General features: G+C 33.2%; 1 protein-coding gene across 1 annotated transcript in view; it reads right to left on the bottom strand.

The window, feature by feature from the left end:
- The window catches only part of LOC123694404 (zinc transporter ZIP11), a 44,971-nt gene extending 26,141 nt beyond the window's left edge, over positions 1 to 18,830 (bottom strand). The window contains exons 1-4 of the mRNA XM_045639830.1: positions 18,532 to 18,830; positions 18,223 to 18,457; positions 12,011 to 12,198; positions 11,423 to 11,613 (exon numbers count right to left, since the gene is read on the bottom strand). Of these exons, the coding sequence (XP_045495786.1) occupies positions 11,423 to 11,613; positions 12,011 to 12,198; positions 18,223 to 18,457; positions 18,532 to 18,639 (722 nt within the window). The 5' untranslated portion in view covers positions 18,640 to 18,830. The remainder of the gene's footprint in view (positions 1 to 11,422; positions 11,614 to 12,010; positions 12,199 to 18,222; positions 18,458 to 18,531) is intronic.
- Positions 18,831 to 19,709: the final 879 nt, after the last annotated feature.

Raw genomic sequence — 19,709 nt, 5'->3', positions numbered from 1 at the left:
TTAAGAAATCTTAAACCAATAGACGTTTACAAAATTCCGATCAACGTACAATATTCAAATTTTTCATGAACTTTGATCTCTTCATATCTGAGTCACGAGATCCAATCAGGAACTGAAGAACGCAAGAATAATGTCACAGTATAATCATCGATAAAATCACCTGTATGCAAATGAGTATGATATCACAGAGCAAAGTACACCTAAGTACGGTAAGTATGACAACGCATTCTAGGCGCCAATGCGGATTTCCTTCGCTCCTGCAACATTCCTTGCAAGCTTCAATGATGACTCGATAGCATTAATCACGATCTAGTGTACCTACCTGTGCTTCGAGGACTAACAAGCATCGTTTATTAAGGCCTCGTTTTATGAATAAATGTTTACAATTGCTATAATTACCATGTGAGCTAAGCATAAGCACTGGATAAAAAATCGATGGCATGCATAGTTTGCTAACTTAGATGAAAATTTACGATCATAAGTTTTGCAGTTCTATATTTAACTATTTAAGATCAGCATTATCTATTGTAAAACATATGGAAATTCAAGAAATTCCTACATCCCACATTCAAAGACTCATTTTCATAAATCTTCAGCGATATTCCAAATGTTAATTCAGATAAAAATGAGAGTTGCCTTCTTTAAACTGTCCCTTTACCACAATAATTAGTATCAGCATAATTTAATCATAAATTTGATACATCAAAATAGCGCCATGCCGATGCCAATAACATTCCACGTTTAGGTCGTAAACAGACACGTGCAAAAATGCCGTGGCCATTACTCATCCATTCATCAAGTGCGTCAAGGGCGGAGTCGGGACCTTCCATCGAGATTTACTTATTACCATTACTGGCCGCTTAGGCTTGGAACACATGATTCGAAATTGGATAAACTAGGATAAAAATTTATGAAGGGGGTTCCTATGATGTGAATATCAACCAAAAATCTATGACTCTGATTTTTAAATGCTTTATTACCGAAGATGATGTTCAGCGTTTTCTTCAGATCTACATACATGTTTAATATTTTTAGTTATTAGGATTAGCAATAGCAAAGGCAATATTTTAGGTGCACGCTTACAAACGTAACCAACCATTTAAAAAACCACCCAGATAATTATTGACTACACAGTACATCTCTATCAGATATTTAAGTTATGTTTTTTTTTTAAATGTCCATCTGGACAAATATACACACAATGAAATTGTGTTGGTACCTACTTCCATTTTTTTTTTAATAATTGTAGTACCAACCTACAACATGGAACCTTAAATTTAATTGAGTTGTTTGTTACCGCACTTGTTTTCCATGTTTGCATTTGCATGAAAAACAATGTTTAAGGAAGACGTTATAGTTCAGGATACATGGCCCATTTTTGCAAGTGACTACTATCAAGCTGATTTTCCGTTTGTAGCTTTATTTTGATGAGACACCGAATAATTTCGTGTACGAAACTCTCGATTGTGGTAGCTAACAGAGACAACAAGGATAAAATTTTTTGATTTGATGGTTCTCAAATATTTATTACGCAATTTGTAGGACAATATGTCTGTTGAATTATATAAACATTAACTAAGTGAAAACAAAAAAATCAGCTTGTTAGTAATCATTTATGATGACCTCGTTATCGATACACTTTGGAAAGGGGGACTCTTTGAACAAACCATAGATTTTGTAGGACAAATATTTTTTCGAATAATTTAGGTAATTATCTTGAGATTGAACAAAAAAAAATTCAGTTAGTAATAAATATTTGAGAACCATCAAATCAAAAATTTTTATCCTTGTTATCTCTGTTAGCTACCACAATCGAGACTTTCGTACACGAAATTATTGGGCGTCTCATCAAAATAAAGCTACAAACTGAAAATTAGCTTGATAGTAGTCACTTGCAAAAATAGGCGATGTATCCTGAACTATTACACCTTTGTACTTCTATGATGTTTCTAATATTTCATATTTCATTTCCATGAAAACAATAAATACTTAAGGAATATATATGATAAATCATAAATGTTTTGTTGAGTAGAATAAATAGTAAATGCTTTGTTTGCAATAAAAAAAAAATCTTTTACCAAATTAAGTGTAATAAAAATGAATCAAAAGTAGAGTGTATTCACAGACTTACTGGGTAAAACGATGCATAAAACAAGAACCAGTATAAACAATCATGACTCAAGTATTTCTCATTAATGAATATTGTATTTTCCGTAACAATTTGAAATAGCCTGTTGTACCATTCTTACTTTGAACTCTTGAATGAAACAGGCTTGTGTCCAAATTGCGGCAAACTTAATCGATTCATAAATTAACCTTTTCGATGCATCGATATCATAATATCTTGGAATAATTTGATACTCAACGTAACGAGCCTTAAGAATCATTTATTTTTTACTTGGAGTTATTGACGTTATGCAACTGGCAATCTGCGACTACATTGGAGTGTAAATTTTTCTGGTGAAAGTTTTAATTCTATAAATAAATCAACTTTTAAGAGAATATTGTACTGACTCTCTTAACAGTCTCTTCATTACGTTATATTTTGTACACACAAGTTACTCGAGACTCGAGCATAGTAAACATTTGTTCATCAAGAATATCATAACAAACCATTAAATATGAAGCCATTGCGATTTCGAAATAAGCAATACCGTGCAATTGGTAGAAATAATTGGCGCATTTATTGGCACCGCGATGACGTACGAATATGCACGACTGACGCGGCCGGCGCCTGCCGTGACGAACGACGAGTTTATGCAATCAACCTCTCGATTCTCTTGAAATGCACTTGACGTATGCAATTCTAGCTATGAAAAAGGAAATGCACATTTAATTGAAGCCGTTTACGCAAGCGTGCTATACGTTTTATCAATAACGTTCAGTTACCGGCATTATTTATTGCACATTTGCAATAAGTTTGCAACTCTGGAACGGATAATAAATGTCACCGCGCCGAGTGTGCTGTAAAATTTTATCTGATAATGTATCGAACACGATGACGATTAAAGCTAAAGGTTAATTCTCGATTAACGAATAGGCGAGGTATAAAAAATTGGCACGTTGCAAAACGTCGGGTCAGTTTAATGCGGGGCTATGCCTTTTGCAATAGTGTCACTATCGCGCCGATTATGGGTTTGTAGTATGAATTGGCTCCAATCGTGGTAGATGAGTCATTAGCGCCGTTCGGTAAGGAGGCGGCGTCCGGCGCGGGCGCGCAGGAAATCGTAAAAGCGCATCTAGAGCATCGGCAGCGCACATCTTCCGGAAACGCGCTTTCCGGCATGCCGTGCCTTGCTTCCTAATATCCTTCGCTTTATGACCACTCCGTTTTGTAAACTCCTCTATTTCGAGAGCGGAACTCGAATCGCGGAATGCGTCCGTTTGATTTGATTCGTTTCTGGTTATCGAATTGTCCAATTTTACAGTCTTTATAGGTAACGTTAATGGTTTTAATTAAAGCTCGGTTAATCTAGACTAGGAAACAAAGCTTCAAGGTGATTTAAGAACTAACTGTGTAATTCATACAACAAAGTAATATATTACATATTATGCGACTAGAGGGACGGTTTTGAACTTTTGCAACATACCTACATAAATATCACTGTATGAAGATCAATAATTGCAATGGCATAATGGTAATTTGGTTCTAACATACCAATCAATTCGACTAAGAAGAATAGTAAGTACAAAGAGAAAGGAATGTGAATCTATGGTGATTTTGTAGGTTAAACAAGAGCTACTCGGCATTGAGGGCTACCACAGAAAGGAATATTGAACAATTTGAAAAGCTATTGTTTTCAAAGAAAAAACAAACAAAATGTAAACAGTTGCGCATTCCATTGGCTAGTGCACGTGGTACATTCCACCGGGGTCATGCACCAGGGCACGCGTGTGTAAAAACACGTGCATCGACTGAATTTTATGTCACACTTACCCGTTTATACAAATTAGTAACAACATCAACTATCTGAGTCGATGAGAATGTACTGTGAAATTAATGCAGTGAAAATAGAGCGTCGCGCGGTAAATTCATATTGCAGGACAAAAGACATTTCAAAGACTGAAACAGGTAGTCCATTGAAAGAAAGGAATTCATTGAAATTCTCAGTCGAATTACTACAAAATTTTCCACATTTACTAACATATCAATCACAACTCAAATACCAACATATAACAAGACTCATCAAACATCTGACGATATAAAAGAGGACGGCGATATAAAATAGCATACTTTAGTAGACGTGTTATAGGAATTAGGCGGCATTCCATCCCGTTGGGAAAGCGGCAGAAAGTTCGGCATGCAGTCGAGAGGCGGGCGAGGCGGGAGAGGGGCCAGGAGGGGGAGGGGGCTCGGAGGCTAAGGAGGAATGCGACCGGACACAACCTCGCGTCCCTCCCGCTCCGTTCCCAGCATTTACACTTATCAACTCGAATGTGCCCTTCAATAGGATTGCTGTTGCAAATTTCACCCGTATTAATGTCTTCATTTTATATTATGTTCATTATTGATTAAATAGCTGAATATATTGCAATTGTGTTTAGTTGTATTAAAATGGTATCTTTTAATTATTTTGATTCAATTGAAAACAAAAGACAGTTTGTTTACAATGTAGAGCCCAATTCTTTTTTCATAATAATATAGTGTTGCAATAACCAAATTGCCCGTATAGCTTTTAAATGCGGTTCGTACAATGCAAGTACCCATGCAATTTGACCGCTATCAACGTAAAAAATCCATTGAGAGCGGGCACAAATTGCTCCTCTCAACGGGGTGTAATACAAAATCAGCGAAATGGCTTAAAAATCGTTCGAGTGAAGGCAGATTATTTCTGAATCGTAAATTACAAGAACGCGATCGGCGCCGGCGCCGGGAGGGAGCTTGTTACGATATTTGAACAAATTCCCGCCGGTGTTAATCTGCATAATAACAGCGGTGGGTACAAAGCGGTTGCCGACTCCCATTATATTCGGGGCTCGGGCGCCACCCCCCTTCGCCGGCCACCTCGAGGCATGCAACGCGGTCACTTTACCTGTACGATTACGTGGAACGGCCGACTAACTACAACAGGCCTCTGTCAATTCCCTTATCGCATTAACAAACGTCTGTGAGAGCATCCTTCCATTAAAATTTGCTTCATTCGTTCATACAGACTGATATTATTTATATTTGGGACGTGCTGACGAATTTGAATATTGAATTCTTATTATATAATCGGACATATTTGTTCGCTCCTAAAGATTGTGAAAAATCTCTAATGTAGTACGAACGTTACCTTCCTATATATAAAAAATCAATACTTAGTTTATTTAAAATCATTTATAAATTAAAAGTTACGTAGCATAATAACGGATTTTTTATATGTAGCAATAACAATATATCATTTTGAGAATGGCAAACACTTCTCAGATTGGCAACTTTCATGGAAATAATAGATCGAACGGCTCTCATTGCTTACAGCGTAAATATTTATTTTGAGTGATCTATTTGTCTGTGAATTCGTCTACTGCTAATTGTGAAAGTGACAAAGCTTTTTGCTCACTCTTTAAAATAACAAAATACATAAATAATATTAATTAGAATTACTCTTTTATCTTTATCTACAACATCAGTCACAATTTAATCTTTTTATAGGCTCATAAGTTAATAGATATTTAATTGACTTTATATTGATATATAAATACGCAATTTGAAAAAAAAAAGCTCTGAAAACGGAAATCGACATTTTTAATTATCCATTAATAAATAAATTATGCATAAATTACTTCTACCTACATTCAAGGTATATTTTCAATTTAAATAAAATGACTGTTAACTTGCGCAATTTGAAAAAAAAAACATATTCTTAAATATAATCGCCAATTTTAATAATTTATTTACTGATTTATATAGAAAAATGTATGTGTAAGATATAATTCAATTATGCGCATATTTTTTACGTTGACAATTTCTATACGTTAAGGCACTCGTGAACATACAAATTACACGTGTTACAGAAGTGTGAACACATGTATAGTTGTTTTCGTATATTATTAACAATAAAGTCTGAAATATTGGGACTAACAGTCGAATTAACATCAAGTCTTCATCGACGGTACAGTAAATATAGAAATAAATTGCAAATATGCGATATTTGTCGCCCATAGCTCAGAACTTCTAGTTAATAACCATGTTTGTCTGTTTGATTCTAATAATTATTAGAATCACAACACCCATAATCTCCTCTGGACCATACAAAACAGTTATATCTCCTAAGAGTCCAAGCTATTGCGGGAAGTTTTTAATGTGAACTTTTTTCAGTGCAACCCTTGGCAGAAGGTTTGGTCTATATAATTACAAATAATATTGCACGCTTATGAAACATTGCAGAATTTTCGTGTCATCCCTTATGATAACCAGGTCCCATCAAGACTACAGTATAGATTTCAGCGAGTTCTTTGTCCTAGAGACAAAAAATCGTAACGAAACGTACGATCATTCAGCGAACTAGGACGAGGCCTTGCACCCACGCGGCTACGCAGACGACGCGACAAATCGTCAAGGTTGACTTCAATGATACGGCGCGCCGGATTTTTCAGTGAAATAGTTTCATCGGATGGCTGTGTCGGCAGACTGGCGGTGGCGGGTCGTTGCCCCCGACACGACATTTGTCCGCTAACACCAACATTCCTTGATTCTCCAGCACTGTTCCATGACGAAATCATGCAAATGATCCATTGGAGTACGATGGTTTTCCTTTTCATCTGAAAAACTACACAGATTCCTATTCCGATGTATCGGAATGTCTCTGAGGTCCTGTTTCATCTGAAGATGGTGGCAAGTATCAACATTAAAATATTCTAACCAATTCTATTGACATAAATTTATAAAGAATAGAAAAAATTCGATCACGAGGCGGGACTCGAACCCGCATCCTTCGCGCCATTCCGGGGCGGATGCCTAACCAACTCAGCCACTCGTGACCCGCCCGAGTAATGTGGTGTGATCGAATTTTTTCTATTCTTTATAAATTTATATTTATAAAGCATTTGAATGCCATAAAAACCAAAAAATATAAATTCAATTCTATTGACCCTAAATGATATAAAAATAGCTCCATACATTACCTAAACACCAACGACAAAGAGTTATGACTGAAAAGTTACGAACGAAATTATATATGTGGGAGGGCGACTTCTATTTTTAGAAAAGTTATATCTAGTATAGTAGGTATTATTATAATTAGTTACTGGAGCTGCGTCACTTCAGCTATAGGTACCTACTACTCCTTAATTCTAAGACAAGAACTGACTGAAACTTCTCATTGTAGCTACGATTATTTGGAATTCATTCTATCTATATTCGAACAGGCTACAACTGATCGACATATTTCTGCAAGATTGATAACGAAAAAAACGTTGATTACCAAATTTGAAAGCGTGTCTTATTCCCACTGTTAACTTTTTATTCCAAGGCGAATGAACACGTAAACAAATATAATTCAAAATATGAAGTCAAAACTAAAAACAAACAATCCGCCTCTGTGAGATTGGAACGCTATAAATATTTCAGCTAATTACCATGATTATAACAGTGATTCAACGTAAACGTCATATCGACTAACTGACCGATTCACCTTGTATGAAATTCCATGGTAGAGACCATAATCAATGACGACGACATTCCTTCATAGTGATTTCATTGATGTGATACTTAGTGTAGAATAATAAACGATTGCAATGTTAATACCTTTTAAGGTAATGTGGGAAAAACTTTGAAAATTATTCTTAATACAATAATATAATACTGATAACGTTAAAACGTTATATATATGTTTTCATCAACTATTTTCCTTTCTCACTTTTCTTACCGATCTAGAAGGGACGATACCCTTCCCACACCATCTCTGCGATTACTACAAAAACAATCCCACACAAATAATGTTCACATATCAAACGGAAACATTCGAAGAGAATTTCAGCCAGTAGCGTGTGTCAGCTTTAATTAGCACTGACACAGCGCGTTAAACGTTTCGAAATTAACTCTAGCCAGTCGGATCACCCCGAACTAAGTGGCCGTGCGACGGCTCCTGCCAAACAAACCATTATCAGAAATACCATTAGATAACTGACTGACGACGTTTCCTGATGATTTGCTAACGATTCATTTGGAGCTTTTGTTTTACTCGATACTTTTGATAACCATGATTGGGTTAACGGGACTATTGGAACTAATACTTCACTGAGTAGTGTGCTGCGTACGGCGAAAATTTGTAAGAAATTAAACCCTTATGTTAAAAAGACGACATAACAGAAGGCCCTTCATATTTAGATAATGTATACGCAAACCACTCAAAACGCTAAAAATACGTTTATTCGATAGCAACAACGAATCCCAAAAACAAAATTCGAAACGTATTTCGTTTACTACGTCATAGGCGAACGTGTCGGAGCGCACAACAGAAACTTCTTCAAAGGAACGAATGTGACCCTACGACGCACAAACTACTAATTGGAATCCAGTTAACGGTGGGTCCATAGTGCAACTAGTTTCATCCCGCTCGCTCCGAGTTATCAATGAAATTCCTGCACCAATGCCGGCGCCCTCCGGTGCCTCGCGTTACTTCTGACGTAACAAAATGGCGACCAACTTACATGTTGAACTTTATCTAGTACCGCATTCGTTGAATATTTTTAAAATGTTTTTGTTTTTTTTTTTTCACTGTTAAAAAGTCGAAGGGTGTGATATAGGAATTTGCGCAGTTTGCAATGCAATAGGCACCACTTACCAGTTTGTGTGGCATGAGTTTTGTTTATTTATGTAATGGCCAAGTTGGAAAATAAGTACTGAATAATTATGGATGTTAATTATTTATGAAAAATTTAAAAAATAAATTTAGAATAGGAAATTCCTGTCTATGAAAAACGCCAACAATACCATAAAAGGAAATCTATGAATAGTAAGCCTGCACCTTTCGATTACGACACATCTACTGCCCTCTATGGGTAAACTGTATGAAACAGTACAGTTCATAGTAAAAGCAATATTACGATAGCTAAATAGTTTCCGCAATCTACAATAGATGGCAGTAGTATTTAGATAATCTGACACTGACATAAACTACAAGATGGCGCTTATTTCGATGCAATCACATAAAAATAAAAAACAACAATATGAGAAACTAGGCACCAGTAAAAAGTCAAGAAAACGAAGAGAAGCGTTTCATTATTAGCCTGAAAGCGTTAATGACAAAAATAACATCTTTATGTCATGTTAGTAGTGCAAAATCATTTTTTCTGTCGTGGTCATATCGTAGATTTGATCATTTCATGATATGAGTGGCCATTTCACGAAATGGTCGCATATCGTGAAATGGCCAACATAGTTTGATCAGATCGTTAAATCGTCAACGTTTCACGATTTAGTCATCCACATTTGGCCAGATCGTATAAAATATAAAGAGTCCATAAAATATTAAAAAATTTCAGAATAACTATATTCTAAAAACTTGTTTAATGTCATTTAAGTTAGTGCCGCGGCAGCGGCCGGCGAATGCCAGAAGCGAATCGTTTTTGCAATAGAAAACAATTAGGTTAGGTTAGGTTACACTTTGATAAACAACGCACGAGCCGAGCGAGCATAGCGAGCGTGCCGCGGCAGCGGCCGGCGAGTGCCAGAAGCGGATCGCTTTTTAAAAAACAAACAATTATAATAATATAGTAGTAGTTTCTTAAATTATTTTATTTAAGTCGCATTTTTTCTTAAATACATATAAGATATCCACATTTTCCATAGTACTCGTACCTCTTCGTCGTAAATTCTTTGCTATGACTTTCTTCATAATATTGTTATTAAACGAATTATGAAGTTTAACTGCGAATAATTTAATTTTCGCCAGCGTCCGCCATCTTATCACATAAACACAGAGCTTGCAGCGCCTCTACCAACGATTAATGTAACTATTTTACGATATGATCAAATAATTTTGGTCATTTCATGAAAAAACCATGCGTTAATTGGCCATATCGTGAAACGATTTCTTATCATTGATCTGCCCAAACCACATCATGATGTGGCCAAACTAAATTGGCCATTTCACGATATGCGACCATTTCGTGAAATGGCCACTCATATCATGAAATGATCAAATCTATATATATAAAACTCAAAGGTGACTGATATAGTGATCTATCAACGCACAGCCCAAACCACTGGACGTATCGGGCTGAAATTTGGCATGCAGGTAGATGTCATAACGTAGGCGTCCCCTAAGAAAGGATTTTAGGAAATTCATCCCCTAAAGGGGTAAAATAGGGGATGAAAATTTGTATCATGTAAATTAATCTTTTCCACGCAGGCGAAGCTGCGGGCAACAGCTAGTCTACGATATGACCACGACAGATACATTCAATGTGCTTATTTGGATTATATTCCTCAAGTGATGTACATAAAATGCCATAACACTGATGTCATTATTATGTTCAAAACGTTTTAAATATTTTACCAAAATGCATATTTTTTGCGTAAACAATATACCTTATGGGACTTAGATCTTGGTATGGCATATTGTAGGTATTGTTTTGCATTAATGTAAAGGTCATCGTATTTACGACTAAATGCATGACGAATTGATTTTGTTTTTTTGTATTCCAGAACATTCAATGTATTAAATGTGAATTGCAAATACACTTAGAATCGATATAAAGTTAAAGACTAAAGTATTCCATGAATAAACACAAACATTTTGCATCTGCAGGCCGGTTTCCTCACATTTTTCCTTAATCGATTATATCAATAGGTGATGTGGGTAATGCGAGGTTATATCGTCAAAGTAAGCAGAGGAAAACACTTTTTTTGTTTATTTTGGATCTTCCAATTTGTTTTATTGAAATCAGAGGATCACAACTAAGCTACCAATCGCTCGCTGTAAAATATATTTATATATGTGTACGTTATTATTGTCAAATTGGTGGGAATCTTAGCATTGAAAAAAGGAAGCAGTACAAATATGAAGTTTTAAAAATAGACGATAATACCAAAGGTGTAAGGATATTTCAAGTTAGTTAGAAAAGGTCTTTGGTATATTTTTGGTTCTATCTTTAGTATTGCAGGACTTTTATACACACAACATAAAACGAAAGGCAAATGTTGAGAAAATACCGATAATATGGTATATTTATCTCGTTTATATCAATAACCGTCACAACATTCCAAACAGAAGCAAATTCTCTAAAACTGTGTGCCAAGTCATAGTATGGTAACTTTTTTTGGTAATTTCACATTCCTGGCTTTCTGAAAAGCAAAAAAACTCTGCAAAAGGGCTACCACCTCTCTTCGCTTTATGGTTAACAATAATGATCACGACCAGAAGCATTATTTACTTCCACTACGAATACCAGACTGTTCCGGGAGAAAACATCGCCCTCACAGTATTTCACATACCTGGCACTCTGGAAGGAAGCTTTAGACGATGAAGCAGACGCGCCAAACGCGACTCCCACCGCCAGACCCTCTGGTATATTGTGTACTGTGATGGCCACGACCAGAAGCATTATCCTCTTCCACTGCGACTGGCGTGCTTCTAGCGAGCGGCTGATGCTATCTCGTCGGTCTCCTTCGCCGACTTCGTTTTTCTGGAACGTTCCATGTGTATATCAGCAAATGGTAGTGGATACGGGATATTCTCTAAGGATGAATTGAATATCAAATACGAAGAATATATGCACTACCATTCTGCACGTTTCCAACTTTCCAGAAGTAAATTTCCTTATTATGCAGGGATATAACTACAAACCAAATTTCAGTTGACAAAACACAAAACAGAAATGTTACTAAAAATTCTAGTGAGTCATCAACCACTATCACTAAGAGGTACAAGATGTGAGAATGAATTCACATATTTCGTAACGTGTATGAACTAAATATCAATTAAATTTGCCACTGTTATAGATGAAGAGACTTGTCAGCTGATAGCAAGTGAATGACTTCACCCGTGAACAGTTTAACCCATATTATCACTATGCTACTCACAAGGGAATTCTGCGACTGATGATGCCCCCGCCGTCTTTGTGCCGTGTGCTGATTCGATATGCAGTCCGCGAACTCAGCCGGCTGTGTCTCCATGGTAACCACGGTCGGGTTCGACGGCCGCCTGTTGAGCGCCGTCATCATTTCCAAATCCTCTAACTTCTCTTTGGAGTCTTTGCTTTTGGTGATTGCTGGAACGAACGTGTTACAATTAATATACTTAGCAAAAGGGTTCACTATTTGTAGGTCACACATTAGTGAAATTTCCGAATATTACTGGGGTTATAAAAATTCAATAAGTAGGCACGGTCAGGTTGACTTTATCGTATCGACAAATATTGGACATGTTATTATTGATACGCAATTGATTTTTATTTATACTAAATATAAAAAACCTGACAATTATTTTATCGTTAACTAATATAGTGAAATGCAATTCCTCTTTTTTAGCCAACCGATACTTGAATGGTATAAATTATATATAATAAAAAAAATCCTAGACCTACAGATAACATTCAATATCGTAGGTTTAATATTTCGCAATTTCTATAACTTTAATTTTTGAACATTTGTTTTTATTGTATATTTTGTTGTTTTGTACCTATGACAAAAAGATGCATAGTTAAAACGCCTTTTTTTTTATAGTGGGGAAATCTTCCAAAGATACCCACTGCCCCCGGGGAAGGAGCCGTGGGTTATGTCGGATTCCTACCGACTAAAACCCCACTGTGTTCCGTCGAGCCGCTTTAATGATGGGGCCGCGGGTATTGGTTGGAATTCTTCCGCGACCATAGTTAAAACGCCTAGTTCATTATGTATTTCATTAATGAAATAAAAAAAATAACAAGGTGATCTTGGAATATCGTATATTTCTTTATTTAGGTAGGAGAATTTCAATGATCACAATGTCAAAATATAATTATTAGACATTGCCACTTCAACCATAAACACAAGCGGGCCTTAATTTATTTACACAGTTGAAAAATTTGCAATAACTAGATTACTGACTGCGGGCCACTTCGTTTACGTGCATTTTTATATGTCATATAAAACAAATTAAAATGGATTTTAATTAAAATAAACTTCAAACGTACTCTACATTATCGATAATCTTATATATCAATTAATCGTTCAAACATTTTGCGATAAAAATCTCTTGCAAAGCGGTTTTAAAATTAAACAAAGTGTGACGAAGTCATATGATCGATATTTAAAGTAAACAATTTTATTTTTGTACAAATAAGCTGTGTTAACCAAACCTACAACAATGTTAGGAAGTTATAAGTACAGATAACTCGTTTTTATGATTTGATAAAAATATGTGCCAACTTGTTTAGATCACGAATAAATACATATTAATAATGTCCAATATCTACGTATATGATAGTATATGTATTTCTATATAACAATATTAATACAAGCCTACTTATCGCTTAATGCAAATAGGCAGTAAATCAAATGTCGAGAGCTTTCATGATAACAGGGAAACATAGATCAAAGAAATTAAGAGATGCAAATTGCAAAAGATAAATTACTTTCAAAGCATTCTCTGGCATGATTATGAATGGTTCGTTTTATTGATTGATCTAAAATATCTTTATTAAGTTCAAATAAATCATGTTTTCTATATCCGATGCGAATATTATATGCTCTATATTATTCAAAATACAGGTGTTTAATTTAAATATTTCCGCATTATTTATTTTAGTTTGTTCGGGAAGCGGTTCTAACCCTGTTTTCCGTAATTTTCATCAAACATACAGGTATATTATACATACATATTTTATCGACAAAATATGCTAATGTGTCAAAATATACTTTTTTGCATATAAATAGTCGCGACGCGTTTAAACTAGGCCCTCGACTACGGTTTTCAAGTTTGAAGTTCTGATAGCCTATTAATAACAAATAATATTAACATACAGTGGAATTCTTTTGATGTAATATGACACCTGTTTTCCGTAATTTAAATTGAGGGTAATGCAATCATGATATCTTAAAGTGGGACTGTTAAAAATGAAATATTAAATGGCATACAGTATAAGTACGATTATACACGAGTCGTAGCTATCCTAACATATTTGATAAGATATAATATAATACATGTATAAATATAAATCATAAAATAAAATAGATCTTGTTTTCTTTGTATGTTCAATTGATCACATTTGATTAAGAGATATGCTTTGAAATATTGGTTTATCGCGACAGTTGCAAATAAAATACCTACACTAGTTAGTTTCCTCATTTACAGTGGGATTTGCTTGTCTGAATAATTCAGTAAGCGTAAGCAATTAGCAGAATTGGCACATAATAAAGCTTATACATTAAAAAAAATAATAATCATTATGAGTACTCCATACTCATTTTAATAGTAACATTTGACAGTTCAACAAAATATAACATTTCGTTATACAAAATATAATATACATTATTTCGTTTTGTAAAACTGCACATTTGTTTAACTTTCTTCAATTACGATTACATATTTATAGTAATAACGACTGATGGGAGTAAGTTTAAGATTTGATTAAACTAATAAACCATTCTAAACATAATAAATTACTTATGATTAAAAAAACCTGACGTTGCAATGTTGCGTCAGTTAACCTTTTTATTTTTAAATGCTAGAGTCAAACTAGAGATGTTACTCTAAAAATCGAAAGCTAATATCTAGAATCGAATGCAATGATTACTTGTGAATAATTATCACCATAAATTAAACTTATACTAAAACATGATTTTATTTACTAGGTACTCTTTAATTAAATACCTATAAAGTTAACTATGTACATAGTTCATTTGAATGATTGCATTTTTTTTAATTATATACATTAGATACTTTTCTTATTTTGCTCCTTAAATTTTCGAAAGAATATAGTTTACTGGGACAGGGATTTGCCTGATAATTTTTAAAATTGACATAATATGTTTCAAGTCCGTATCGATTATTTCACCTTAATCACCTTTAATCGACGTTTTTAAGCAGTTCACCTCTCTATGAAGATAAAACTGATAGACGTCAAATGTTGCCTATTAAAATGACTACTATAATAATTATAATAGGCGATAGCAAATAGCAATGAACTTTTAATCACCTCGAGAGTTTGTATTTTCGATTAACTCTCGAAATGGCGTTGTTATCATTTACAATACTCTTCGATTTCACCCGGATTGCAACGCTCCTGTTGGTCTTAGCGTGATGATATATCATAGCATATAACCTACCTCGATAAACAAACTCTTCAGCTTTATAATATTAGTTATTAGTATAGATCTGAATAGTAGGTATACCTATAGATACATTGAACACATATATTCGAGGAAAACAATTTTTGAAAATGAGAAAGTAGACGAAAATGTACATTATCTAATTTAGACATTAACTACGATATTGTAGGTTTCATGTAAGACATAACTATTCCATTTTTAATTTCAATTCAAGTACCAATAAAATAGATAATTATACAAATTAAAATAAATTACCATTCATTTGATATGATGTCTATGTAGATATACTGTTATAGTAGGTAAGTAAACTTATGGTGTATTCAATCACCCAACTCTTTTCGAAAAAAAAAATTCTGCCATCTTCTTGTCAAAATACCCAGATACAATTTTAAAAAGTATTTTCCGCAAACTTTTTCATCATTCACATAATTTATTCAATCAATTATTTTTGCTCCTCTGAATTCTATTTTAGACCTTTTGATTAAGACGTCATTTGTTTTAAATTAAATGATTTACAAAACCCGCTATGGAACTAATAATCATTTCGTGTGAATATAAAAAAAATCACAAAATATTTAAATTGGTTAATTTTATAGATACATATTATATTATTCCTTCACGAAGAATGTTATTAGAAAAAGTAATCATTATTTGTTTTAAAATAATTCTCAACTTGGTTAAAATTAAAAAAAAAACAATAAAACAGTATCATATAGTGTAAATGTTTTTATCAAAGAGGCAAATGAAACTGTTTACTATACAATATAATTATGCCATAAACATATTAAAATATATAAACTTAGTTTATACTAAAAATTATGTTAATATGTGGTAGTCTGTTTGAGAATTAAATTATTTGCTTTTATTTATTATCTATATTATCGCAAGGCCAAAATATGTGACCTTGGCAAACGAAAAAATACTTAAATTTTAAAGAAATGATGACACCATATTATATTACTGCAGTCTATAAATAAAGCTCTTGTTGATATTTAATTAGGTACCTTGAAATTGGATTAACAATTGAAAAGTAATCCATTTTTACAATGGCATATTTTTATATATTATACCTATGTATTATATTCAAGTTTTTTTTTACGTTTTTAATACAAGTAGGTAGTATTTTTCAATAAAAATAATTAATAATGCGTTAATTAAAATGACCTAGAACAATACAAAAAAATAAAGATTATTTTAGATCTCAGATTACCACTTTAATATGCAGTAATTTAAGAAATAGAAAAAGATTTTCTTATTGGTTCATAAAAAAACTTTAAGTTCAGTTAACACAAATAATAGTTTATATCCTGGTTGTCACAATAATTATGAAGGGTAAAGAAATTTAATTTGTAAAAGTATCAACAAACACATTTGGTATGCTCCCCATTTTTAAGGATGCAATATACAAATTATTAAAATTATAATATCTATTATAACCTTGTCTCATTAACTAGAATTTTTTATTACTTAATTTCCTCATTTTATAACAGGGCCATTTTTATATCTTAAAATTAAGGTTCTTATTTAAGTTATTGTTTACTGTATTGAATAGAGGTGATTGCCAAATTTCAACACCTCTGCAAACAATAGGTATTTGGCAATGCTAAGTGAAAAGGTATTCAGCTGTGTGCGGTCAACTTTACATCATTATTTATCATTTTCTTTGTTCTGAGGTTAAACAATAAATGAAATTAGCAGACTGAGTGACTACAAAGTTAGACTAACTGGAGTCAAGTCATGTTTCTGCTTTTATAGAAAAAATATAATGTATGTATAATAAATAATAATCTATACTAATATCATAAAGCTGAAGAGTTTGTTTGTTTGTTTGAACACGCTAATCTCAGCCCCCCTAGCCAAGTGGCTTTCTGTTAGCGTAGCGTTCAATAGAATAGACTATGAATGTATGAGAATGACGTAAGCTGTAGATACGTTTATCTACAGCCTACGTCAATCTCATACATTCGTAGTCTAATCTATTGAACGCTACGCTAACAGAAAGCCACTTGGCTAGAGGGGCAGGAATTACAGTCTGATTCGAAAAATTATTTTGGTGTTAGATAGCGCATTTATCGAGGAAGGCTTATAGGCTATATATCATCACGCTAAGACCAACAGAAGTGGAGCAATGCGGGTGAAACTGTGCAGCACAACTAGTAATTTAGTAAATAAATAAAAGTTAGGGCTAGTTAGATTCCCTACGAATAAGCAAAAGATTAAATGCCTTTAAAAGTTGTTCAATACATAATATTAAATTGAATCAAAAATAGATGATAGATACAGATAATAAACTGTTTTAATGTAGATCTAATTAATCATAACAATAGATAAAATATAATTTTAATATATTTTTAACCGCAATTTTATTTGATATAAAAATATAAATTGATTGATCTGTGATTGAATTACTGATCATGCTAAAAAAGGAAATCATAACAAAAATTTACTATAGATTACCTTTACCTACACAATAAGTTTTTAGTTTTTATTTATAAAATTTCACTCAAAACTTTTTGCTCAATGTCAAAAATTCCTTCACTATTATGAATCTGGATTTCTGTTGATTTATTTTTGAATTCTTGTAAACCAAGTCAAAGCTCGGACAAGCTAAATAATCGCTTATTCTCAGGGATGTTCAAAGTTTATTTATTACATATTTTTTTTAATCTAGTGAAAATCATGTCTAATAAAGAAAGTTTATTATTATTGCCTTTCCTGTCCTATTTTTAGTTTGTTTTACATTTATTATTATTTTGTTAATACTTGACTAATGGTAAAATAAACTATATTTTGATGATAAAACACAAATTATTAATTTAATTATATTCATTATTCACTATTGCCCAACTATTTTATAAATTAAATTAAATTAAATATTCATGGGAATTGTATCAGGCCTTGGAATTATAATTTATAATAAATGGATAGTTCCTTAATGTTAGTAGTATATTTTATCATTTTATAAAAAAATAACCAATACTCACTTATCATCATATTAGTGGAACTAATTCCTAAATAGTCCAAGAATCTGTCAGTGCCAAACACAAATATTGCTCCAAACAAAAAGCCTCCAGCTACAGGCAAAAAGGCATACTGTCCTTCATCACCGTACATGCCTGATTCTTCACACATCTTTATTGCAGGCTCTAACAGAGACCAGTAGGATGCGGCAGTCATAACACCTGCAGCGAATCCCAAAGATACATCTAGTAATTTCCTCTGGAATTGAAAAATAGCATTGTAACTCATGCACTAACAAGTAAAACAACAAATCAAAAGGTATGTTTTCTCACATGTTTCCCTCTTATAAAGAACACACAACCGGCCCCAGCTGCAGTCAACCCCCACGTCAGAAGCGTGCCCAAAAGGGCTTGTGTAACAGCACCGTATCCCGGTAACATTTTTGGATAAATAGACCTAACGGTTTTAAGTCAATAGTTATCTTGTTAAGTACTATTTACATAAAACATCTCAAGTTAAGGTTTATACTAAATTTCTATCATCAATCACGATCTTTTTATACCCACACGGCACATGTTTATCGTATATACTTTGACTGAATTAATTCGTAAATGTAAATTAATGTTTGACAAAATATTGAGTTTGACACTTGACAAATGACACTTAGCTCTTCGACGTCATTAACGTCAACGATTTTTTAAAGAAGACGTAGAGGGGAGTCGTTTAGTGATAGGTATTTAGCAAACCTGTGTAGCAAACGAATGAAAAACAAAAATATTATATTTAAAGAAAAATGTCTATAACATTTTAACCACAATTTTAACCTTACAGTAGTGAGTAGTCGCGTATCTAAAAGTGACGTGAGAGGTCGCGTGGCCTACAAGGGTATACCATTAAAAAAAAAAAGAAAAAGTACACAAATAAAATAAAAAGTCTGTTTAGGTATTTATTTATGAATGTTCATTACTATATATTTTCTATTAAAAATAATCAACAAAACTTGCAACCATATCTTTTATGATTAGAAAAAACAACTACAACAAAAAATACCTCTTTTTAAGTCGTAATATCACATAATTCCATAATTCATATTATATGAGATCAAAAAAATTATAAACATAATATAAACCTAGTCTAATCAGGATTTTGCAAACAAATTATGCATACAATTTCAATATGATGCATGCAATTGAATGCATGGCATTTGCACGGCATTTGCATGGCTTTTGCATGGCTTTCATATCACGTTTCTGCTTAAAAGTTAAAACTTTTTCCAAACATGGAATAAAGTTATCTAAACGTAATTTTGTGGGTAAAGTTATTTACTACCTGTAAATTATTTTTCAACGATTTTTTTTGTAGGACGCTGATAGTTTCCGAGGTATCAAGGAACAATGTGTTTGACAAGGGTGACGATCCCTAAAGTTTGGTTCAATGGAATATTAATTATTAGTACTTTAATACAGGTATACTTAAATGATAGATTCTAATAATATCTTTTTAATTTATA

The sequence above is a fragment of the Colias croceus genome, chromosome 9 (genome assembly GCF_905220415.1).
Source record: "Colias croceus chromosome 9, ilColCroc2.1".
Taxonomy (NCBI): Eukaryota; Metazoa; Arthropoda; class Insecta; order Lepidoptera; family Pieridae; genus Colias; species Colias croceus.
This window is presented reverse-complemented; position numbering and strand designations above follow the sequence as displayed.